This window comes from Zosterops lateralis, assembly GCF_965231275.1.
Source record: "Zosterops lateralis genome assembly, chromosome: 4".
NCBI lineage: Eukaryota > Metazoa > Chordata > Aves > Passeriformes > Zosteropidae > Zosterops > Zosterops lateralis.
In genome coordinates, this window is record NC_139765.1 from 73,060,224 (window position 1) to 73,085,105 (window position 24,882).

Below are 24,882 nucleotides of genomic sequence, written 5' to 3' on the forward strand. Positions count from 1 at the left end.
TGGGGGAGAGCGGTGCTGTTGGGGGAGAGCCGAGCGATCGATTCAGGCTAGAGCAATAGAGCTCCGAGAGCGACGGGCCCGGGGACACTCCCGGGGATATTCCCGGGGGTTTTAAAGGAGCTCCGGTGCCTCCTGAGCTCTTCTCGAGCTTTCGGAGGCTCTGAGGGGGTTACGCGGGCTCAGGAGCGACCCCCGCGGGCACGAACGGAACGTTCCGTGCGGTCCCGCGTTTCCCCCGGCCGTGACGGGAGAGGAGGGAGGGAGGGACCAAAAATGGCGGCGCCCAGCGCCGGGGGAGCGGCGGCGGCGGCGGGAGGAGGAGGAGGGAACCGAGGGCGGCCTCCCCTCGTCACCCCCCGCCAAATCCGCGACCTCATCGACGGCGGCATCGCCACAGAGAGCCCCGGGCCCGGCGGGTGAGGGGCGGCGGCCGAGGGGGACTCGGTGGAGTCGGGGGGAGGCCCGGCCGTGTGAGGGGAGGGGGAGGGCTGGAGAGTCTTGAGGGAATTTGGGAACCCTCGGTGGGGTTTGGGGTCCTGTGGGGGGAGTTGGAGTCGGCGGGAGAGCGGCTGAAGGGGACTGGGAGTTATTATTGGGGAGGAATAGCGGGAAATGAGAGCGAGGGATGGGCTGGGAGCGCTGGGGAGTGATGGGAGGGGGAACTGGGAGAGACTGGGAGGGACTGGGGAGTGATGGGAGGGAGAACTGGGGGGACTGGAAGGCGCTGGGAATATTGGAGAGATTGAAGGGTACTGGGAATACTGGAAGGACGGGGAGGCAGCAGTGGGAACAGATCCTGGGACACTGGGGGCACTGGGAGAGTTCTGGAGGCACTGGGAGAGCACTGGGAGGGCACTGGGGGCACTGGGAGGGCACTGGGAGGGCTCTGGGGGCACTGGGAGGGCACTGGGAGGGCTCTGGGGGCACTGGGAGGGCTCTGGGGGCACTGGGAGGGCACTGGGAGGGCTCTGGGGGCACTGGGAGGGCTCTGGGGGCACTGGGAGGGCACTGGGAGGGCTCTGGGGGCACTGGGAGGGTCCTGAGGGCACTGGGGGCACTCAGAGGGTTCTGAGGACACATTTAAGGCCACCCTTGGAATTCTATTCATTTATTGTATTATTAAGAATTAATTAAAAGTTGGGAACGGGGAGAGATTTGGGGGGCAAAAAAAGTTGGGAATCTGGAGAAGATCCTTATCAGGACAACCAGGAGAGATGGAAGGTTAGGAAATACTCTGTGATTATTATTATTTTAAATCAGTGGAATAATTCTAGGTTTTTTTTGTGATTTTTCTTTTCAGGAAGGACACATCTGACTGCTCAGAGCCAGGGAATGGCCCTGCCCAGATGGAGGCGCTGTCCCTGGAGTCTGCCAGCAGGGAAGCCTATTTCAGCAGGGTGGAAACATTCACCATATCCTTTGGGATCTCTCAGTCCCAGCTTGGAGTGCTGGGGGAGGGATGCAGAGGGGTCTTTGAGGCAATTCTTGGCTTGGCAGAGACAGCACAAAATTCTACAGTGTTTCTGAGAGGGGTGTAAATGGTCCTGGAGTTTTGGAGTTGTGAGGATTCCCTGGGGAAGAGCCTTTTCCTGAAATTCCGCCTCTTCCTAAAATTCTGCCTTTTTCTTAAAATCCAGCTTTTTCCTAAATTCCTGCCTTTTCCTGAAATCCAGCTTTTTCCTAAAATCCAACCTCTTAAATTCCTGCCTTTTCCTGAAATCCTGCCTTTTCCTGAAATCCTGCCTTTTCCTGAAATTCATCCTCTTTTAAAATCCAACCTTTTCCTCAAGTCCAGCCTCTTTCTGAAGTCCAGCCTCTTTCTGAAGTCCAGCCCTTTCATAAAATCCACCTTTTTTCCTAAATTCCTGGCCTTTCCTGAGATCCAACCTCTTCCTCAAATCCTGCCTTTTCCTGAGATCCAACCTTTTCCTAAAATCCTGCCTTTTCCTCAAATCCCACCTTTTCCTGAAGTCCAGCCTTTTCTTAAAATCCAGCCTTTTCCTAAAATCCACCTTTTTCCTAAATTCCTGCCTCTTCCTGAAATCCAGCCTCTTCCTGAAATCTCACTTTTTCCTAAAATCTCACCTTTTCCTAATATCCCCCCTTTTTCCTCAAATCCAACCTCTTAAAATCCTGGTTTTTCCTAAAATTCCCCTGGCACATCTCCAGCCATTCCCCATCCAACTCCTGCCCTTCTCCCCATCCCTCTACTCCCCTTCCTAACAAAACTACAGCTCACCCCCAACTCTCCCTTCTTTGGGAAAGCTTCCCAATCCCCTAAAAAACCCCAGGAATGGTTGATTCCTTGACTTGCTGACCCTCTGAGGTGGGCGGGGAAGCCGCCCTCGCTGTCCCCGCTGGTGTGTGCCAGGTTTGGCTGGGTCAGCGTGGAGTGTGACATGCTGAGGTGCTCCAGCTGCCAGGCCTACCTGTGCACCAGCCTGCAGCTGGCCTTCGACCTCAGCAACTGTGAGTAGCAGCCAGGGGTGGGCTCCTTTTGGGGGTTTTGGGGTGAAGGGTTTTTGGGGGGTCATAATCAGTTGTTGTGATCTGAAGGTCGTGAGTTTGATGATCGCACCATCCGTTGGGTTTTTGGTGATGCTCATGCCATCTGTCAAGATTTTAGGGTTCATAATTAGTCATAATCTGAAGGTTGTGGGTTCAGTCCTCACACCATTCGTCAAGTTTTTGGGGCTCATAATCTGAAGGTCGTGAGTTTGATCCTCACACCATTTGTCAAGTTTTTCAGGCTCATAATCAGTCGTAATTGAAAGGTCGTGAGTTCAATCTTCACATGGGGCATCATTTGTCAAGTTTTTGGGGTGCATAATCAATTGTCATAATCTCAAGGTCATGAGTTCAATCCTTACACCATTTGTCAAGTTTTTGGGGCTCATAATCAGTCATAATCTGAAGGTTGTGAGTTTGATCCTCACACCATCTGTCAAGTTTTTAGGGTTCCATAATCAGTTATCGTAATCTGAGGGTTGTGAGTTCAATCCTCATGCCATTTGTCAAGTTTTTGGGGCTCATAATCAGTTGTTGTGATCTGAAGGTCATGAGTTTCATGCTCTCACCATCTGTCGAGTTTTTGGGGCTCATAATCTGAAGGTCGTGAGTTTGATCCTCACACAGGGCACCATTTGTCAAGTTTTTAGGGTTCATAATCAGTCATAATCTGAAGGTTATGCGTTCAATCCTCACACCATTTGTTAAGTTTTTGGGGCTCATAAGCAGTTGTCATAATCTGAGGGTTGTGAGTTTGATCCTCACACAGGGCACCCACCATTTGTCAAATTTTTGGGATTTACAATCGGTTGTCATAATCCGAAGGTTGTGAGTTCAATCCTCACACCATTTGTCAAGTTTTTAGGGTTTCATAATCAATTGTCATAATCTGAAGGTCGTGAGTTTGATCCTCACACAGGGCACCATTTGTCAAGTTTTTAGGGTTCATAATCAGTCATAATCTGAAGGTCGTGAGTTCAATCCTCACACCATTTGTTAAATTTTTAGGGTTCCATAATCAGTTACTGTAATCTGAGGGTTGTGAGTTTGATGCTCACATGGGGCATCATTTGTCAAATTTTTGGGGTTCATAATCAATCAGCCTGATCTGAAGGTTGTGTGTTCAATCTTCACACCATTTGTCAAATTTTTTGGCTCATAATCAGTTATCATAATCTGAGGGTCGTGAATTTGATCCTCACGTGTGGCACCATCTGTCAAATTTTTTGGGAGGTCCTCACTGAAGATAAAGGGAATGATGATCTCAGGGAATGATGTCCCAGGGAATGATGTTTCCAAAGAATTATGGTTTCAGAGAATGATGATCTCAGGGAATGGTGATACCAAGGAATGGTGTTTCCAGGGAATGATGGGATTCTCACTGTAAAAAAAAAATGTCTTTTTTAATACTGGGATAAAACCTCTGCCAGCTCACCCTGTCCTCACTGCTCCTTGTCCTCTCCATGGAAAGGAGACTCTCCCTCCTCTTTATACCCATCCTTTAAGGACTGGAAAACCCCAGTGAGGTTCCAAACCTTAAATCAAACCAAGGAAATTATCCAAAAACATCTGAAACATCTGGAATATTCCAGAGTTGGATCATCTCAGTAGAGAAATAGTTCCTGATATTGAATCTGAGCCTTTCCTGGTGCAGCTTTGAGCCATTCCCATGCTGGAATGTCATGCCAGACCTGCCACAGGATTCCAGGGAGAAGAGCTCAGCACTTCCTTTCTCCAGAAGATGCAGAATTCACCCCTCATCCTCCTTTTTTCCAAACAATCCCAAGGCTCTCAGCCTCTTTCCAGGTTTTTCAGCCTCGTTGCCCTCTGAATGCATTTAAAGATGTGAAAACACTTTTTAAAAATGCACTTTTTAAAACTTCCCCAATTCCTGGATCTGCTTCTGAGATCCTCCACTGAAATTTCCCAGTGTGGTGGTCTCTGTTCACCAAATCCATTCAGGCAGAAATTACATTGTGGGATTTAATGAAATTAAATTTAACTTAAACTTGTTGTTGTCCCACAAGGAAGTGTCACCCCCAATTCTCAATTTTCCTGGCTGGAATTGCCCTGGAAGTGAACAGGGAGCCATGGGTGCCATGTGGCTCATGGCAACACTGAGCCTTTCCTTTTGGGTCACTCAGTATCAACATTCCCTGTTTATTCAGATTATCTCTGTTAAATAAACCTTGGCCTAATTATTCCTCGGTGGGAATCACTCCAGGTTAGGAAAAATCTAAAATAATCAAAGATTGGGAAGAAAGGCATCAAAAAAAACAAATTGGAAAAGGAATTATTTGGTTCTGAAAAGATAAGTGAAATTAAATATCAGATCTTTGGGTGGGGTTTTTTTTGGGAAGTTTGATTTCCAGACACAGCTGGGATTTGGCTCCTACAGCCACAGGGTGGAGGGATCAGCTCAGCCAGGGATTGGCAGCATCCCAGGAGGAAAAACTGGCAGGATCCAGCAGGTTTTGTGCCCGTGGTTGGCTTGAGCTGTTTTTCCTGTGCCTGGGAATGGGGAGGAATTTTGGCTCTGGGCAGGTGGAGCTGCTGAGGTGACATTTACTGTTCCAGGAGCCTGGAATTCCTCTTGGTGGGAAGTGGGGGAAATCTGAGGTGAAGCTCCATGCTCTGCATCCTCCAGCCTCAGGGAAAACTCTCCCATGCTGGTGGTTTCCCTCTCCTGGCTCAGTTTTCCTGGCCATTCCCCTGAGGAGGTGGCTCAGCAGGAAATTATCCCTGAATTTTTTTCCCTGCAGACAAAGAACGCTGTGAGGAGCTCAGGAAGGCTCTGAGCACTGCCCATGAGAAGTTCTGCTTCTGGCCAGACAGCCCCTGCCCAGGTGGGTGCCTCAGATTCCTAATCCAGCATTATTCCCTTTTTTTTTCCCTCCCCTTTCCATTGTTATTCCTGTTGTCACACTCTCCTTTTCCCTGTGGGACTGATGAAATACAACAGGAAAGCAACATCCCTCAGGGCTGTATCCAGCTTTTCCTGACCTTTGGGTGCCTCTGGAGCAGTTAAAATGCTTTTGGGTTGTCACTGGGAAGGGACAGGGGAAGATTGGGTGTCGTGGAATGCTCAAAGAGGGATAAATCCTGTCTTGGAATGCTGGGAAGGGAAAAGGCTGTGCTGAGATTTTTCTTTAAAAAACAGAAAAATCATGGAATTGTTTGGGTTGGAAGGGACCTTAAAGTCCATCCAGTGCCACTTCCACTGTCCCAGGGTGCTCCAAACCCCATCCTTGGGCACTTCCAGGGGCAGCCACAGCTTCTCTGAGAATTCCATCCCAGCCAGGAATTCCCTCCCAATATCCCACCTAAACTTTTCCTCCTTCAGCTAAAGGTCATTCCCATTTATCCTATCACTGAATTTACGTGGAGATCCTGGCCGGGCTCATGTCTTCCCTTTGCCTGTGGGACCAGGAGAGGTTGGGAATGCTGAGCACAGCTTTTCCTCTCTCCAGATCGCTTTGCCAGGCTGCTGGTGGACGAGCCCAGAGTCCTTCTCCAGGATTTCCTGGATCGTTTCCAGAGCTTGTGTCAGCTGGAGCTGCAGCTGCCCTCCCTCAGACCAGAAGATCTGAAAAACATGGTGAGTTCCCTCCTGCTCCCAAAATCTGCAGCATTCCAGGTTTCAGGGAGAATCAGGATGATTCCTGATCCAAAATCAGGAATTTCAGCCTGTGTGTACACGAGGGATCTGCTCCCACCTTGGTTTTTTCCCTTGGACATTCCTCATGTGGTGGTTTCACTATGGAAAAATGTAAAGAGGGGTTTGGAGTGGCTCATCAGCTGGGAAGTTCCCACTCTGGGTGTTTCCCAGTGTCCAGGCTGCTCTGTGGTGCCTGGGAGAGGGGATTTGGGAATCCCACAGACTCCTTTGGGAGCTCTCCCTGGCAGATCCATGAGAAGTGGCAGCCCACGGATCACTCCTGTAACTGGGAGCCTCTCCCCATGGTCTGGAGACAGGAATTTGGGATTCCAGGGGCTGCCCTGAACCTGAGGTGTGGACAGAAACCTGGGAAGGTGAAAGAGGCTCCAGAGGCAGGAGGGAAAAGCAGGAAAATCCAGGAACAGAGTGTGGAATTGCCACCCTGTAGGAACCTGTCGTGGCCCTGCTCTGCTGCAGCCAAGTCTGGCTCATTGGGACACTCCTTTGCCAGGGAACAACAGATGGCTCTGGGCAGGCAGGAGCTTTGTGGGATCCAGGGAATCTTCATCCATTCAGCACAACCACAGGGATGAGCTCAGGAACCACTGGAGACTCCCAAACCCACGGCAGGAACGGGACCTGCTCCACTGCTCAGGGATTTCATGGATTGTGGGAGCCACAGGGAAGGAGGATTGCTCTGAGTGACTTTTCCTTGTTAACCAGAGCTGGGAGTGCTGGACTATGCAATTCCAAGGGGTGAAAAAGGGATTTTTTTTCTCCATATGGGACATAATTTAGGAGTAAACCCAGTGCATTTTATTATCCCTGTGCTCCACAGTCCCTGACAGAGGAAAGGATCACTCGGCTGCTCCAGCTCATCGGGGAGGAGCTGGAGCACAAAGGAGCAGAGGGGGAGAAGGCTCCTGGGAAGTTTTCCACAGAAATCCTGCAGGTGCACGTTCCTGCCTGTATCCTGGCGCTGTGTGGCTGGACCTGCAGGTGGGCAGGGCTGCAGGGGTGGGCCTGGAATGTCCCTCATGCTCTGGGTTTGCCATGAAAGCTTTTGGAGGCTGGAGGGATGTGGGATGTTCCTCTTGTGGAATGTTCAGTGTCCCTTATTTCACTGTTTTCCTGTTTTTTCCCTTTTTTTTCATCATGCTTCTGCCTACTTGATTTTATTTTTCCATTTTTCTGCTTTTTCACTGCTTTTCTGCTTCCTTGGTGTCACTGTTTTCCTATTTTCCCTCTTTTTCACTAGGATTCTGCTTCCCTTATTTAACTCTTTTCACACTATTCCACTACATTCCTGCTTCCCTTATTTCACCACTTTTTTTTTTTTTTTTTTTTCCCTCTGTTCCTGGCAAGGCAAAAATGCAACTTAGCCACTTTAAATCAACATCATAGATGGGATTTAATGCACTTATTTCCCTGATTTTTCCAAGCCTGGATTTATCCCTGATCACCTCTCCTGACTTTCCCCAACCCTGGAATGTCCAAGGCCAGGTTGGACTGGGCTTGGAGCAACCTGGGATAGTGGGAGGTGTCCCTGCCAGGAAAGAAAGATGAGAGATTCCAAATATTTCAGAAGGCAAAGAGCACAGAAAAAAGGCTTTTATTGTCTAATTCTTACTACCTTTTATAAGGTGTTCTGATACAGATTTAACATGGTTAGTGAATAGGAACGACACCTCTTTAATATCATTGATTAAACCAGAGAAACAGCAAAAACACCACCTGGAGAAAGATTGTTCTGAGAAAGGAGAGTTGTTTGCCAAGATTGTTTTGAGAAGAAGCTTTCTTGAGAAATTTTTCCTTAGGGGAAAAAGTCAGCAGCTGCCAGCAGAGCTAAAAATCTCTCAGACCCAGAAATATCAGGGTTGGGACGAGATGATCTCTAAGATCCATCCAGTGTTTCCATGAGGATTCCGTGATGATTCCATGAGGATTCCATGGTTTGTCTCTGTCCCCACAGCGCTGCCTCGGGCTCCCTGAACCTCTCAGTGATCTCCTGCTCCCGCTGCATGAGGAAAGTGGGGCTGTGGGGCTTCTACCAGCTGGAATCTGCTGCAGCTCCAGAGGCGGATTCCTGCGGCTCCAGCAGCACCGCCCCGGCCGCTCCCGAGCGCTTCCCGCCCCTTCCCACCTCCCCACGCAGGATGCTGACCAGGAGCCAGGATTTGGGGTCTGAGCAGGTACATCCTGGGATATCTGGGCACTGCAGGGACACTTGGCCAGCCCCAGGTGCTGCAAATCCCGTCGAGGGTTGGATAGCAGGAAAAAGTTTTTCATGGAAAGTGATAAAATATTGTAATCTCCTGCCTGGAGCAGTGGTGGAGTCACCATCCCTGGATGTGTTTTGAAAAAGACTGGAGGTGCCATGATTTAGTTGAGGTGTTGGGGCATGGATTGGACTTGAAGACTTGAAGGTCTATTCCAACCTGGTGATTCTGTGAATTCTGTGGAAATCCACTTGGTGCCATGGTTTAGTTGAGGTGTTGGGGCTGGGTTGGACTTGATGATCTTGAAGGAACCCAGTGATTCTGTGAGAATCCACTTGGTGCCATGGTTTAGTTGAGGTGTTGGGGCTGGGTTGGACTTGATGATCTTGAAGGAACCCAGTGATTCTGTGAGAATCCACTTGGTGCCATGGGTTAGTTGAGGTGTTGGGGCACAGGTTGGACTCGATGATCTTGAAGGTCTCTTCCAACCTTGTTATTCCGTGAATTCTGTGAAAATCCACATCCTTGTGGTGGGAAGGGCTCCTGTGGGATAGACAAAGCCCCCCTTGGTGACCGGAGGAGCTCCATTAATTAATTCCCTGTTTTTTCCCCCCCCAAACAGCACGAGAAGAGCCCATCCCCAGCTGTGTCCCGCCCCCGGGGTTGGGATTCTCCCAACTCCATGGACAGGGGCGAGCTGGACGTGACCAGCCCCGCCCTGAGGAGCCGCCCCGTGACCCGGAGCATGGGACAAGGGGACACCATGGAGGTGCCATCCAGCCCTGTCCGCAGGGCCAAGCGGGCCCGGCTCTGCTCTTCCAGCAGCTCAGTGAGTGATCCAGGCAGGGTTTTCCTGATCCAGGCTGTCCCTTCAGGGGTGGGATGTTACCCCTGCCCTTAGAGGGGCAGCACGTTGGGACGTGGGTGTGGACCCTCACAGGGTCAAACATGGAAGGTTCTTTATTATCTGACTCCAATTCTACTTATATACCTTTTGTACAGAGGGCCCAGATTGGCCCAAGGAGGTGACAACCTCCTGACCCCATTGGTCACTATGACCATCAGTTAAATTCTCCTCTCAGAGAACAACTATGCAAAACACACAGATAAGTTTTAAGAATACAATATTGTTTATGTGAAGCAGCGTGAGAGAGCTGCTGCAAAGATTCAAACACTCAAAAGCAAGAAATGCAGGGGCGACAGTGGGATTTGGGCACAAAGAGGGATTCTTGGAGTCTCTAAACCATCCTATTTTTGTGTCCCTTCTCTGTCACTTCCTCATTTCCCAGGACACTTCTTTGAGGAGCTTCTTTCACCCCAGCTCTCAGCACAGGGATTGGTGTCCCTGGGTCAGCACTGGGGAGGGAGAGGAATCCCTGGAAGATGCTGCATCCCAGACAGAGAAGGAGCCTGGCAAGGCTGAGCCAGGCTGGGAAGTGGTGCTGAAGAGGCTCCTTGGCATCCAAAAATGTGACACAGTGCCCGAAACAGAGCCAGTGGTGAGCCCAAACTGGAGTGCTGCTTGTCCAGGCAGCAAAAATTTGGGATGGATGGGCTTTGTTTGGGATGAGCGTGATCCCAGCCAAGCGACAAGGACCAAGCTGCAGAGCCTGAGCTCTGGCATTCCCACACCAGGCTCCATCCAAGGCCAGGCTGTGCAGGAGCTGCTCGAGGGCTGCTATAAATAACAGCCATTCCCCAGTGCCTCAGCACTGCCCAAGATCCGGTTCCATTCCGTGTCCCCAGAGCTCCTCTCTGCAGCCCAGCCCAGTTCCTGCCTCCAGCCTCTTGGATTGCCAGGTTTGCTGAGCCAGGGGAGCAGAGCTGAGGCCACAACTCCCTCCCTGTGTGGCTGTGGAGCAGCTGCTGCCTCCCTGGATCTCATTATCCACTTGGATTCCTCCTGCCAGTTCCTTCCTGCTTCACTTGGAGTTCAGGTGGAGCTTTCCTGCTTCAGGATTTGTCCTGGGGGTTTCCTGATGATTTGTGTCCGGTGATTTGTGTCCCCAGCAGGTCCCCTCTAGTGGAAAGTGTCCCTGCCCACAGCAGGGATTGGAACTGAGTGATCTTTAAGGTCCCTTCCAACCCAAACCATTCCATGATTCTCTAATTCTGCCATGTGCCAGGAAAGCTCTGGATGGTCCAGCAGGACCAGTCACAGGGCAGAGGCACCAGACCCAGCTGGAGCAGGGGATGGCTGGGGTCCTTTCCTGCTTTTTGGGGTCCTTTCCTGCTTTTTGGGGTCCTTTCCTGCTTTTTGGAGTCCTTTTCTGCTTTTTGGGGTCCCTTCCTGCTGCTTGCTCGTAGTCTCTTTGTTCTCCCCTCCAGCTGGCAAATTGGGATCATGAAAATAAGGAACAAACTGCTGTCCTGGCAGCCAGTTGGGATCTTTTGGATGGGTTTTTTTTTTGCTGCAGTTTCTCTCTGTGCCCTTTGCCAGTGGTAGTTGCTCCAGTGCCTTGACCTCTGGCCGTTGCTTTGTTCCCATCTCTTTTGCAGAGTCTCTCGGAGAAGTCCTGCAAGGTGTTCCGCATTTTCCGGCAGTGGGAGAGCATGAACTCCTCCTGAGCCATCCCTCTGCCTCTGGAAACCAGCACAGGGCCCAGGGGAGAGCTCCAAACCTCCCCAGGAGTCCTGCAGCAGCTCCGTGCCCCGGGAAGGGGATCCCAGCAAAGCTCCAAAGGGAGCCCCGGCCACGCTGGCAAATCCCCCCTTCCCTCAACTGCCTTGCTGAAGCCCCTGCCTTCACAAACTGCTGCTGTGTCCCTCTGCTCCGAGGGCTGTCCCTGGGGCTGGGATGTCCTTACAGGGACATGGGTTGACCAGGAGACACTGTCACCTCCCGAGGTGTCCGTGGTGTCCGGCCGTGTCCCGCCGCCGGCAGCGCACGGAAAGCCACACCAGGTGGGAATAAACATTTCATTTTTGTCGTTTTTTTTTTCTTTTTGCCTTCCTGCTGGCGTGGTGTTTTTTTCCTCCAGGGCAAGGAGGTGTAGCTCTTGTATCCCTTGGGATGCTCATTGTGGGGTCAACATCCTCCCTGTTTCCCACTCCACGTTTTGTCACCTTTGCCTCTTGTGGGTATTTTTCCATTTTGCCTCAATCCTTGTGTCCTTCTAGTAATGGCCAGTTTGAGGTGATAAATCCCCTGGGTTGGAGGGTGGGATGCAGCCAAAACCTGGGAAGAGGTGAGTTTCCATGACTTGTGCTGCTGGGAAGGGAGTGGTGTCATCTCCATCCTTGAGGATATTGGGGAAGGGCTGAGATTCCACAGAAAACCTCCCTCCAGGTCTGTGGATTTGGGTGAGGGCACAGGGAAATGTCATTCTTGGTTTGTTGGGGTTTTTTTGGTTTTTTTTTTTTTTTGAGGAAAGGATCTCCTGCCTCCATTTCCTCAGCCCCAGCTCCAAGCTTTCATCTGTTTCATCCCCTTGGATGGATTTTGGGATTCTGGCTGCCCTGTGCCTGGGGATGCACTGGCTGCCTTGGTCAGGGCTGATCCTGGCTCTCCCTGAACCCCAAAACTGCCCACCTGGGGGTTTCTCCTGGGATCCACCATTTTGGGATTCCCACAGGGAGCAGCAGGGCCTGAATTTGGGTGGATTCCCTTCCTTTCCTAAGGGGGTTCTAATTATGGGGCCCTAATGAGGGGCTGCTTCACCCCATGGCCCCACTGGGAGTTGGGGTGGAGGTGGGGACACCCCCAATCCAGAGGGACAAGGATGGGCTGGGAAGTGCCTGGGATGGGCATGGAAGAGCCTCTTTTCCAGCTGCCTGGACCTACAGATCCCCCATCCCCAACAGCCCCCCATGGTTTCCCCATTCCTTACATCTCCCTGGAACTCTGGTTCCCCCATTTCCAGTGGTTTCCAGCAGTTCCCTGTTTCTCCCTCTTCCCTGTATTCCCTATCCATGGATTTTCCTGGCTTCCCTCCATCTCTGTTTTGCTCTGTGATCAGGGAACCACCCCACAAATCATGGAATGCACCACTGTGAAGATGATATCCCCATTCCAGGGTGGGAAAGGCCAGCCACAACCCCTCCATCCCTAATTTCCTATTTTTCTCTGAGCACTCTTAAATTTCCTAATTTAAGAGTGCTCAGAGGATCCCCAAAATTCCCTCAGCACCCACATTCCAAGGTTTGGGTGCTGTAAGAGTGGCCTTAAGGTGTTCCAAAAAGGAACAGAATGTTGTTGCAGTGCCTGATATCCTGGAATGATCCCTGTTGCAAAACTGGTGTTTTACAGATGGAACAGAAGCATTCTTGGAATGCTTCTGTTATGGTAAAATCCTGATTTTTTTCCTGTCCAGTTCCCCCCAGTTGCTTGGAACCAGGGAATATTGTGGCCTGGGAAATACAGGATCCTCTATCCCAAGTTTTCCAGCTGCTTTGCTCAAATAAAACCTCGTTCCCCTGCCAAATTCCCCCTGGAATGTGGGGTGTGGATTGGAGTCCCCTCAGGTGGTGTCACCTCCTGGAGCTTTTTGGGATTCTTTAGCTGTGTCTCCTCCCCGGAAGGAAGAGGAAGCACCGGGGTGGATTTATGGGATGATGTTGGGGTCAGGAATGTGGGGTGTGGAGGTCCCATGTCAGTTTGGGAGACACCCATGGGTGCTGTCATCATCCGGGTGGGGAAACTGAGGCACCGGGAAATGCTTTGTCGGTGTCACAGCGGAAATCTGGAGTGGTGACTCCTGCTGCGGGGTCTGGCCAGCTGCCACATTCCTGCTTGGATTAAATGGGATTGTTGTGGGCAAAATCCATATTCTGTAGGGTGGTTCCATGGTGGGAATGGGAGATGGGGGAATAAGGGGGCATCGGAGTCCATGGGGAACAAGGGAGATACTGGGAAGAAGGGGAGCCATGGGAAATTGTGGAAAAACAATGGAAATGGGGAAGTCATGGGGAATTGCAAAGCCCTGACATAGGTGCACATTATATTTTATGAGGGGGGTTCCTGGCCATGGTGGGGATGGGAAAAATGGAAATGGGGGAATAAGAGGAGTGTCAGAATCCATGGGGAATGGGAGAAACACAGGGAATACGGGGACTTGTTGGAAAAGGAGGAAAGGGAGGAACTGAAGTTTGCAGCCCCAGCAGAGCCTCGAACCCGCGGCCCCTCCATTATATTTCAACCTTCCCCCCATAACTCAAAACCACAACTCCCAGCGTGCCTCGGGGCCGGCGGAGCGTTAGGGCGCGGCCAATGGCAGCGCGGCGGGGCGGTGACGTCACCGCGGGTGACGTCAGGGGTCCAGAGAGAGGCTGGGGCAGAGGCGGCCGGAGCGGCTGAGGGAGCGCGAGCAGCGCCGGGGGGGGCGGCCCTGTCGGCGACAGCGGCGACAGCAGCGGCGACAGCAGCGGCGACAGCGACAGCGCCAGCGGCCCGGCCTTCCCCCCGCTCCTTTCGGCGCTGCCGGGCGGCCCCGGCCCGCGGCGGCGGCGGCGCTGACAGCCCGCCCGGAGCCCCGGGGGCGGCCGCGGCCACCATGTCGTCCCCCAGCCCGGGCAAGAGGCGGATGGACACCGACGTGGTCAAGCTGTATCCTTGTCGTGCCCCCACCCCGGGCTCAAAGGGGACGAGGATTCTTTCGTTTCCCTCCTCCCCCCGCACCAGGCCGGGCCTGCAGAGGGGTGGGAGGGCGGGGGAGCCCCCCCGGGGTCGCCCCCCAAATCCCCCCCGTTCGAAGCCCCTCGGCCTCGCCCCGGAGCTGCGGGTTTGATCTGCCGCCTTTCCTCACCAGGGGAGGCCTAACCCCCCTTGTGCTGTATTTTTAGGGGGGTTTATCCCCCTCTCTGTGCCTTGACAGGCCGCCCTGGGGGGGTCTCTGTAGATCTTTGGTGATGCCCCCCCAATTTGGGTGCCCCAAAACCCCCCCTTTGCCTGCCCTGGGGAGGGCGAGGAATTCCAGCAGCCACAGCCCAAAGAAAGGCTTTTGTGGGGGGTTATTATTATTATTTATTCCACCATTTCACCCCTCTGTTCACGAAGCTTCTGGTGCCGGCTTAGGGATTGAATTTTTTTTTTGGGGAGGGGGGCGTCCTTTGGGGTCTGGCTGAGCAACCCCAGGGGTGGGTGAAGGACATCAGAGCCCCAGCTCGACTCCCAAGAGGTTTATGTAACCTTCCAGGTTTGCTTCGCCTTTATTACCTTTTATTTTCCCCCTTCTTCCTTTATAGATCTGTTTATATTTTTATTTTTTTTTCCTCCTTGTTTTTATTCCTGGCCCCTTTTTACGGGGCGGTGAAATCCCTTTTTTCTCTCTCTCTCTCTGTCTGGAGAGTGGGTGGCGTTGAAAAATACCATTGGGAATTCGGTTCTGGGATTGTTTTATTAATAGTTTTTGTTTACAAGGTGGCGGTGTGAGCCGGGAAAGGGTAGGAATGACAAGAGTGGATGAAACATTTCTCGGATTTGTCGCCTGAAATGTGCCCAAACCTCCCTCAACAAGACTCAGGGCTGGTGGTTTTACCGTGGTGCTGTCGAGGGGTCGAAAAACGGGTCTGATTTAGTTCCCAGAGAGAGATAAACAAACTTATCTGGATTTGGTGGTGTTTTTTTGGAAAGGAGGGGAGAGGAGGGGGGGGAGGAGGGAGGAGCAGCAGCAGCAGCTCCTGTTTGTGGTTTATCGAAGGAAACTTGTGCCTGACGTTCTCCCCAGCGCCTTTTCTCCCCACAAAAGCTGCTCTCGGTGTATTTTTTTTTTTTCGCCCTGTTTTGAAGCAAATAGGAAACGAGTCCTGCCGGGGCTCGACTCGGAGCTATTTTTATCCGGGGGTTTAAAGTTACACACATGTCACACTCCGCCAATTGCCATCGATGTTTAATCGCAGCGGGAGGAGGCTCGGGAATTCCAGCTGTTTTACTGAGGGGGGAAAAAAACCTTTCTTAGGGACACCCTGGAAAGAGCTACAGAGGGGCCGAGGCCCAACCTGATCTCAGCTGCTGTTCTGTTTCCTTTTCCCCTCCCCCTCTCTTTTCCTTTTATTTTTTTTTCTCCCCTTTTTGTTCGGTTCCTTGCCGGCATCTCGCAGCATTTTGGAGGACAAAGAGCAGGTTTTTTTCCCCTGCCGAAGTGGCTTGGCTGTGTTGTTTCTAGGAGCTGGGGTAGGTAGAAAACCTCGAATATCTTGGGATTCCTCTGGGAGTTCCTGCTCTTACTCTTTCTGCCCTTCCCCGGACAAAAGGAACCTCAAAAGCGAACCCTTGGTTTTGTGAACTCTGCTTTTCCTTGTTTTTCCAAGGGGTTGGGAAGGCTTGGAGCAGTCTTTCTCCTGCGGACAACAAACTTAGGAAGTTGGATGTGTCAGATGACTCCTCACCGCTCCTCCCTCGCTCCCTCCCTCCCTCCCCAGCCTTTTTTTTATTTTGTTTGTCTGCCTGACTCGGCTGGCTAGGCCCCGGCTCCCCAGACTCTTCCCTGGGGAATCTCCCCCTCTGGAATCCGATCCAAAATCAGTCTCTCCTTTGAGAAGTGGCACCCAGGAAGGTCTCGCTGGTGGCCACAGGAGAAAGGTCTCATCTGAAGGAATGTGCTTGAAATCAGCTCCTTCTTGGGGCTTTTCAGGGTTTTGTTGCTGTGTAGGGTTTTTGTTTGGGGGTTTTTCCCTCCCTCCCTTTTTTTTTAATTTTTTTTTTCTTCCTTTTCGTTACACTTTCCCTTTTCATCCCCTTTCCACGTCTCCAGTGATGAATAATAATGTGGATTTATGGCCTTCCAAGGGCTACCTTTCCCTTAGTAGGGAGGGTGAATAACACCCCTGCCTCCTCCTGCTCTGACAGGTTTAGGAGCCGAGCGAGGTCTCTTTTTACAATTCCTTATTTTCAATCCCAACCACGTCCGTGTCCTTTTGTGGATGTGCCCCTTTGTGAGGAAGGGAAGAGGTGGGAAGGGCAGAGCTCTGCGGGAACGTGTGGAAAACTGATGGTTAATAATCTCCTGGACGAGGAGGATGTGCTCCAACTCCCCCGTCACTCATTGTCCCCTTCCCGACCAGGTTTGTGCTGCTGGGAGATAATATAAAGAGAGATTATCCCTCCTCCTCCTCTTCTTTTTTTGGGGAGGCTCCAGACAAAGTTTCCTGGGTAAGCTGTGACCTTTCAGAGTTGGGGTTTAGCAGGAAAGCTCCGTGCTCCCCCAAAACACTTCACCAGGGGTCTGCAAGCTCAGGGTTATCCCACTGGGAATCCCCCAAGCTGCAGGCCAAGCCTCTCCAGAATCGGGGCTCTCCCCTTTGTGCTTCCCCCCCATTTTTGGGGCCAGTGCCAACCTTGGGAGGCTCAGTGTTTGCAGGGAAAAGGCCTCGAGCTGTGGCAGCTCCAGGGATTGGCTGCTCTGTTACTACCCGGAAACCGGGCCCGGGGCGGAGCGAGGCTTCTGCTGCTGCTGCTGCTGCTGGGGTGTCCCTGGCAGGGTGTTCACCCCCTTCTCTCCCCAAACCACCCAGTTATTTCCCCTTCCAACCCCAGGGCTTTATTGTTCCGCTCCCAGCTTCCCCCTCCAGGCCCAGGAGTTTATTTAGTGCTGATTTATTTTCCTCCTTTTGTGGAGAAACGCTGCTCGTAAGTCCCCGAGCTCTATTTTTAAGCTGGAAAAAAAAAAAAAAAAAAAAAATAAAAGGGGAAGTGTCACCCTGTTTTGTGCCTGAAAGGAATTATAAATAGTGGCCAGCTTTGTTTGAAATCTTCCCCCCCCGTGCAGAGCTGGGGGTTTTGGGACTGTAATTCACCGAGTGTTGCACTCTCTGCTAATTTTAGGCTCGTCCCGAGTCAAGGAGAATAAAGGTACAAATCTCCTTAGTTTACCTGCAGAGCGTTTTGTAATCTCAAAACTCCCCTCCCTCATCCCATGTTTGCTCCGTGTCGAGGCAAAGGGTAGCACAGAGTTTACCTTTTGGATGAATTCTTCTTTTTTTTGTGGTCATTATGGGCTTGCACCCCTCACTTATCATCCCACTTGAACACCTTCCAAAAGCGGCGACGTTGTTGAGCAATCTCTGGATCACACGGCTCAATGTTCTCTTTGGCCTGTCCCCAGGGGAAGAGACAGTGTGTGTGTGTGCACTGGAATGTCTTGTTTTGGTAAGGTTTGGTGGGGCTTTGTTGTTTTGTTGAAGTTTTTGTTTTGTTTTGTTTTGTTTGATATTTCTGGAAAGTTTGGATGTAAATTTTCGGTCGTTTCTTTCCGTTCCGCTTCTGGGGCTACGTTTTAATGAGGCCTCCAGGGATGAGAGGAGAGTCGTGTGTGGTGGTGGTGGTGGTGATGCTTCAAAATGCACAAAAGACGTGGCAGCAGCCCCTTCCCAGAGCTGGGAGAAGCCTCTTCTCCTTTTTTTCCCCCAGAAATGCTGTCACAGGTGGTGGTTTATAAATCAAATCAGGTAAATGCGGCTTGGGAGGTGGTGCCTGTCTTTAGGAGAATTCAAAATCCATAAATCTCTGCCCAAACCAACTGGGGGAAAATAAATAATCTTTGTTGCCTAAATGACAACTTCCACTGATATCATCTTGCTGCTTTTAGAGCAGAATTTAGTGCCTTTTCTGGAAGCTGAATGGGGTTTTTTTTCCCAAAAAAAAAAAAAATTGGCTGGAACTGGAAGTTCACTCTCCCTTTGTTGCCTTTTCAGCTGGATTGGGAAGGATTTGGGAGCTGGGGCTCCTCGAGCAGACCTGAAAGCCAAGTGCACCTGTTTAATCATGGAATTGCCACAGTCGTGGAGTTCAAACTGGGAAATATGGATTTGGTTAGGGCTGTTGGGGCCTCACATCCCAGCCCTGCTTTTAAAATAATAAAAAATATGGGTAATTTTAATTATTTCCCCATCTCATTTCCTAGACTTGGAGCAGAGATTTTGGAATACTGAGTGGTCTGGCAGGATGATGCTTCTCAGATTCCCAGTTTTGAAGTTAAAGCTCTAAATGCTGATTTAAACAAATTCTAGTGGCTCTTTTTTTTTTTTTTTTTTTTGTCTGAACAATTTAAAAACCCCAAAAGTGAACACAGAATTTCAGAAAAGCAAACATTCCTTGTAAAATGGTGGCCTTGCTCTCCCCTCCACTGCCTCCAGGAGGTTGTGCCAGGCTGTTTTTCCTGCCTTTCCTTGGGATTTGTAGTAGGGGATTGTTTTTTTAAGTGTCATCAGGACTGTTTTACAATCCTGGTGAGCTTTTGGAAACATCTCCCAGAGTGACTCCCACAGTGCTTGGCAGCAGGAGCTGATAATGGGAGCTCAGAGCTGGGGAAAATCAAATTTAATCTTCATTGGAGTGTTTCGTCTTCATTCTGGTCATTGTCGTGCACTGGCATTAAATTATGGAGTTTTTAAAATAAATTTCTCCTTTAAACTCACCTTTAACTCCTGTCCTACCCTCTCAGGCCCCAATATTTTGGATGAAGCAGAAGATGCCCCTCAATGAGGCCTTCATTGTTTCATTTTCCTGGGGAAAATCAAATTTAATCTTCATTGGAGTGTTTCGTCCTGGTTCTGGTCATTTTCGTGCAGTGGCATTAAATTATTGGGGGTTTTTTTTATGAATTTCTCCTTCAAACTTACCTTTAATTCCTGTCCTACCCTCTCAAGCCCCAATATTTTGGGTAAAGCAAGAGATGCCCCTCAATCATTGTTTCATTTTCCTGGGGAAAATCAAATTTAATCTTCATTGGAGTGTTTCGTTACATCCCTGCCCTCTGTCCTGGGGGAAGCAGAAGCAAAGGAATGCTAAAACTGGAAGTCTGGATGGAATTTTTTTTACTCTTGGAATATTTCTTCCTAAACTAAAAGTCTTGCTAGACTTTTCCTGTCTTTATTTCCTTGGGATTTTTTTTTTCCTAGATTGAAAGCCTTGATAGACTTTTCCCCTTCTTTGTTTTCTTATTTTTCCCTGAATTTTCAGTATTGATAAAATTTTCCCTCCTCTTTGTTTTCTTTTTATTTTCCCCTAAATTTGAAGCCTTGACTGACTTTTCCCCCCTCTTTGTTTCCTTGGGTTTTATTCCTAAACTGAAAGTCTTGATAGACTTTGTTTTCTTCTTCTTTTTTTTCCCCTAAATTGGAAGTCTTGATAGACTTCTTCTCTCTTTGTTTCCTTGCTTTTTTTTTTCCTAGATTGAAAGTCTTGATAGACTTTTCCCCTTCTTTGTTTTCTTTTCTTTCCCCTAAATTTGAAGTCTTGATAGATTTTTTGCCCTTCCTTGTTTTCTTCTTTTTATTTTTCCCTAAATTTGAAACCTTGATAGACTTTTCCCCTTCTTTTTCTTCTTTTTATTTTTCCCTAAATTTGAAGTCTTGGTAGACTTTTCCCCTTCTTTGTTTTCTTTTCTTTCACCTAAATTTGGAGTCTTAATAGACTTTTCCCCTTCTTTGTTTTCTTCTTTTTATTTTTCCCTAAATTTGAAGTCTTGGTAGAGTTTTTCCCTCTTTGTTTCCTTGGGTTTTTTTTCCTAGATTGAAAGCCTTGATAGACTTTTCCCCTTCTTTGTTTTCTTTTCTTTCTCCTAAATGTCAAGTCTTGACAGACTTTCCCCCTCTTTGTTTTCTTTTTTTTTTTCCCCCTAAATTTCAAATCCTGCCAGATTTCCCCCCTCTTTGTTTCCTTGGGTTTCATCCCTAGATTGAAAACCTCGACAGACATCTCCCCTCTTTTATTTTCTTGGGATTTTTTTCCCCCTTTCCATCAAGGCAGAGCAGCAGGAAATGGGGAAGGGAAGGTGAATCTGGAAACACCCGGAGCTGTGTGTGAGTGTCCCTGAACATTCCCAGCACCTGTTGGTGCTCAGTGCCCTTCCTAAACCATGATTTAATGGGAGGGGATAAACACAGAGCAGGTTGTTGTTAAGGAAGGAGAAGAGCCCACAGTTAAAGTGACAGGCTCCCATATGGAGCAGATTCCCAGCCAAATTCTCCTGGTTTCACTGTCTGCTTAAGTCAGAGGTGATCCCACACTGAGGCAGAATTTTTTTCCTGCTGTCCTGGACTTTATTCCGGCAGCAAAAACGCTGAATAACATTTTTTATTTTTATTTCTTTTAATACGAAATGCGAATTATAGCTGTGGGTGTGCGTATCAGAGCTCATTGTGTGTCTTACTGTGTGTGCATTCAGCTCCCCTCCTTTCACTCCCCTCCATTTCCCCAGTGGATTTTGTCCATGTATTTCTGGAATAATGAGCACAGAGCCCTGCTCTTTGTTTTTCCTCACCAAAACAGAGCTCTCGTGACCGAGGGCTCGTCCGGCCTTGTCATCTCTGCTCTCCCCTGGCTCATGCCGTGGATTCCAGCAGGAGCCTCTCCTGGATGAGCTCTTGGATGGGGATGGATCCCCCCAGCACATCCCAGGGAAATGAGCTGACTTGGTTCTGGTGCTGGTTCTTGCTTTTCTTTCCCTTGATTTTTTTATTCTTTTTTTTTTTTTTTTTTTCACCTCCTTGGGATGCTCAGAGCTGTTTGTGCCTTGGTGTGGACACACCTGGAATGCTGGAGAGACAGTTCTTTTCCCAGGGTTTTCCATCTGCTCTCCCTCCTCATCCTCACTCCCCATCTTTTCCCACCTCCCTAAGGATCTGTCTAAAGTTGAGAGTGGATTTAACCTCTTGGAAAACAAAGATTTTGCTGCTCCTTGTGTGTCCAATAATGGCTGGGTCAGTTCTGGATTCAGGACTTGGCCGCTGTTTTATTTTGCAGCTTCCTCTGATCTGAAATCACTTCAGTGATTCCCTGGAGCAAATTGATTCAGCCTTCCAGGAGAAGCCAAATCTCTCCCAGTCACTTGGAATGAGTGATTTTCTTTGCCCTGATTTTTTTATTTCTGTTTTTTTTTTTTTTTTCACCTCCTTGGGATGCACAAAGCTGTTTGTGCCTTGGTGTGGACACACCTGGAATGCTGGAGAGACAGTTCTTTTCCCAGGGTTTTCCATCTGCTCTCCCTCCTCATCCTCACTCCCCATCTTTTCCCACCTCCCTAAGGATCCATCTGAGGTTGAAGGTGGATTTAACCTCTTGAAAAACAAAGATTTTGCTGCTCCTTGTGTGTCCAATAATGGCTGGGTCAGTTCTGGATTCAGGACTTGGCTGCTCTTTTATTTTGCAGCTTCCTCTGATCTTAAATCACTTCAGTGATTCCCTGGAGCAAATTGATTCAGCCAAATCACTCCCAATTCACTTGGAATGAGTGATTTTCTTTGCCCTGATTTTTTTAGTTCTGTTTTTTTTCACCTCCTTGTGGTGCTCAAAGCTGTTTGTACCTTGGTGTGGACACACCTGGAATGCTGGAGAGACACTTCTCTTTCCAGGTTTTTCCATCTGCTCTCCCTCCTCATCCTCACTCTCCATCTTTTCCCACCTCTTCAGCCTCCCTAAGGATCCATCTGAGGTTGAAGGTGGATTTAATCTCTTGAAAAACAAATATTTTGCTGCTCCTTGTGTGTCCAATAATGGCTGGGTCAGTTCTGGATTCAGGACTTGGCCGCTGTTTTATTTTGCAGCTTCCTCTGATCTGAAATCACTTCAGTGATTCCCTGGAGCAAATTGATTCAGCCTTCCAGGAGAAGCCAAATCTCTCCCAATCACTTGGAATGAGTGATTTTCTTTGCCCTGATTTTTTTATTTCTGGTTTTTTTTTCACCTCCTTGTGGTGCTCAAAGCTGTTTGTACCTTGGTGTGGACACACCTGGAATGCTGGAGAGACACTTCTCTTTCTTCCCAGGCTTTTCCATCTGCTCTCCCTCCTCATCCTCACTCCCCATCTTTTCCCACCTCCCTAAGGATCTGTCCGAGATTGAGGGTGGATTTAACCTCTTGAAACACAAAGATTTTGCTGCTCCTTGTGTGTCCAATAACGGCAGGGTCAGTTCTGGATTCAGGACTTGGCCGCTGTTTTATTTTGCAGCTTCCTCTGATCTTAAATCACTTCAGTGATTCCCTGGAGCAAATTGATTCAGCCAAATCACTCCCAATTCACTTGGAATGAGTGATTTTCTTTGCCCTGATTTTTTTATTTCTGTTTTTTTTTCACCTTCTTGGGATGCTCAGAGCTGTTTGGGCCTTGGTGTGGACACACCTGGAATGCTGGAGAGACACTTCTCTTCCCAGGTTTTTCCATCTGCTCTCCCTCCTCATCCTCACTCCCCATCTTTTCCCACCTCCCTAAGGATCTGTCTAAAGTTGAGAGTGGATTTAACCTCTTGGAAAACAAATATTTTGCTGCTCCTTGTGTGTCCAATAATGGCTGGGTCAGTTCTGGATTCAGGACTTGGCCGCTCTTTTATTTTGCAGCTTCCTCTGATCTGAAATCACTTCAGTGATTCCCTGGAGCAAATTGATTCAGCCTTCCAGGAGAAGCCAAATCTCTCCCAATCACTTGGAATGAGTGATTTTCTTTGCCCTGATTTTTTTTATTTCTGTTTTTTTTCACCTCCTTGTGGTGCACAAAGCTGTTTGTGCCTTGGTGTGGACACACCTGGAATGCTGGAGAGACAGTTCTTTTCCCAGGGTTTTCCATCTGCTCTCCCTCCTCATCCTCACTCTCCATCTTTTCCCACCTCCCTAAGGATCTGTCTAAAGTTGAGAGTGGATTTAATCTCTTGGAAAACAAATATTTTGCTGCTCCTTGTGCGTCCAATAACGGCAGGGTCAGTTCTGGATTCAGGACTTGGCCGCTCTTTTATTTTGCAGCTTCCTCTGATCTGAAATCACTTCAGTGATTCCCTGGAGCAAATTGATTCAGCCAAATCACTCCCAATTCACTTGGAATGAGGTGGAGAGGGCTGGATCCCTGTGGATCTTTGGTAAACAGAGCTGGTGGGCTGATTTTAATCCCTTTAAACTGGGAATTACAGAGCAGGGGTTGGGTATATCCTGCGTGATGCACATCCAGGAGGTGATGGAGACTCCCAGATTTTTGTGACTCAGTGTGAGGAAAGGGGTAGAGCCATTTTGGATTGGTTTTTTTTATTTGTTTGGTTTATTTTTTTTTTTCCTGAGGGTCAGGTGCTGCTTTCCAGAAATTACTGAATTTCCCTCTGTGTGCTTTCCTTGGAATCACTGCAAGAAAACAGCATAAAATGTAATTTATTTTTTTTTTTTTAGGAATTGTACAAATAAGAGTGTCAGGGTGGATTATTCTAAAGGTTTTGCAATCTCTGGCTTTAGTTGTTTGGGGATTTTTATTTTTATTTTTTTTTTAGTGTTGTTTCCTTAAAAAATGAATGTTTTCAATTTGTTCATGTTTTTCTTTGGGGAAAAAAAAAATCTACATTGATGACAGTTGCTACTTTTTAGAGGAGCTTCACCCTGGAGGCTTTTGTGTCATTCCCTGTGAAAGGTTGAGGTTAAAAACTGACAGCTGATTATGAAATAAATTTTGCTTTATTTACCAAATTCCAGGGGGCTTTTACCTGGCTTTGCGGAGGGACTTGGGGTTGGAAATTTTCAGTGTCACAGCTGATTGTTTTTAGGCCCTGCTGTGTGAGGATCTTTTCTAAAGCCTGGCTTGGGAAGGGGAGGAAGGAGAAGGGCTGAGGTGCTGCCCTGAATAATGAAGAAATGGCATTGAGGGAGCAGGAGGAATTCCAGGAGCCAGGAATGGCATTGAAATGTAGAGCTTGAGGATGTTTGCACCAGGGAAGAGACTGTAAAACTCAGGATTTTTATAAAACAAACCAGATTTTAAGGTGGGATCAGCAATTTACACAATTTACCCCTGGAAAAGTAAAAAAAAAAAAAAAAACAGTGTGTGATACTGAGCCTGAGTGTCCCAGATTAACCTCCGCTGTGGTAGATTAATGGATGCAAAGTTGAAAAGATTGATAAATTATTAACTTAACCACGCTGGCAATTTTATTTTATTTTTTTTTTTTTCTCCTTTGGGCTGTGGTGCTTTGTTTTGTCTCAGTGCTGGCAGGTCCAGGCCTGTTCCCAGGCTGTGGCAGAGGAGACACCCCATTTCTGCAGCAGAAAAGCTGCACGAAAACACAACCCTGGCTTTGTCTGGGCAGAGATTGAGAATCATTTTGCTCTTAAAAGGAGTTTTTAAATCAAAATGCTGGTTTAAAACTGGCCACTGAAGCTCTTGGATCACCAGAGTTCAGACTCTTCTTGGTTTTATGGGATGGAGCTGCTCCTTTAAGCCTTGCTCAGTGGAGTGTGAGTGCTGTGAAGCCAAATCTTTTTTATTTTTTTAGTTTGAAAAGGACCAGGTTTAGCTTTCAAATGCAGAATTGTTGGCTTTTTAAAATATGATATTGGGAGATTTGCATGGAGAGGAACCGGGAGGAGCAGAACATGGACTCAGGGGGTGTTTGGGTGGGAAGGACCATAAAGATCATCCAGTTCTCACCCAAACCATGAGCAGGGACATTTTCCACCATCCCAGGGTGTTCCAAGCCCTGTCCAGCCTGGCCTTGGATAATTTTAGGGATGAGAAACCCACACTTGCCTGGACAGCAAGAATATGACATGGAATTGGTGAGGGATAAAACCCAAAACTTCCCTTTGGCTCC

At 48.8% G+C, this 24,882-nt stretch overlaps 2 protein-coding genes across 3 annotated transcripts in view; both read left to right on the plus strand.

Moving 5' to 3' along the window:
- The first annotated feature begins 41 nt into the window (after window positions 1-41).
- Window positions 42-12,010, plus strand: ZC3HC1 (zinc finger C3HC-type containing 1). Of its 2 annotated transcripts, XM_083860694.1 has the most exons (10): window positions 42-416; window positions 1,301-1,412; window positions 2,319-2,469; window positions 5,271-5,354; window positions 5,979-6,106; window positions 7,005-7,165; window positions 8,139-8,358; window positions 9,008-9,214; window positions 9,675-9,884; window positions 10,885-12,010. In XM_083860694.1, the coding sequence occupies exons 1-10, from the start codon at window positions 274-276 to the stop codon at window positions 10,951-10,953; spliced, it is 1,485 nt and encodes a 494-aa protein (XP_083716820.1). In that variant the 5' UTR covers window positions 42-273; the 3' UTR covers window positions 10,954-12,010. The 2 variants fall into 2 exon arrangements, with proteins under 2 accessions (XP_083716820.1, XP_083716819.1); XM_083860693.1 differs by lacking the exons at window positions 42-416; window positions 1,301-1,412; window positions 10,885-12,010 and adding an exon at window positions 10,021-10,208 and having other exon boundaries at window positions 2,165-2,469.
- A 1,644-nt stretch (window positions 12,011-13,654) lies between these two features.
- UBE2H (ubiquitin conjugating enzyme E2 H) overlaps window positions 13,655-24,882 on the plus strand; it is a 47,057-nt gene continuing 35,829 nt past the window's right edge. The window contains exon 1 of the mRNA XM_083859700.1: window positions 13,655-13,930. Coding sequence (XP_083715826.1) covers window positions 13,878-13,930 — 53 coding nt within the window. The 5' untranslated portion in view covers window positions 13,655-13,877. The remainder of the gene's footprint in view (window positions 13,931-24,882) is intronic.

What these genes read in the sequence shown, in the direction of transcription:
- ZC3HC1 (XM_083860694.1), top strand. Translation starts at nt 274, where the DNA reads ATGGCGGCGCCCAGCGCCGGGGGAGCGGCGGCGGCGGCGGGAGGAGGA. An exon ending in GAGAGCCCCGGGCCCGGCGG is followed by an intron (nt 417 to 1,300) that starts GTGAGGGGCGGC and finishes TTTTCTTTTCAG; the next exon opens with GAAGGACACATCTGACTGCT. An exon ending in GCCAGACAGCCCCTGCCCAG is followed by an intron (nt 5,355 to 5,978) that starts GTGGGTGCCTCA and finishes TCCTCTCTCCAG; the next exon opens with ATCGCTTTGCCAGGCTGCTG.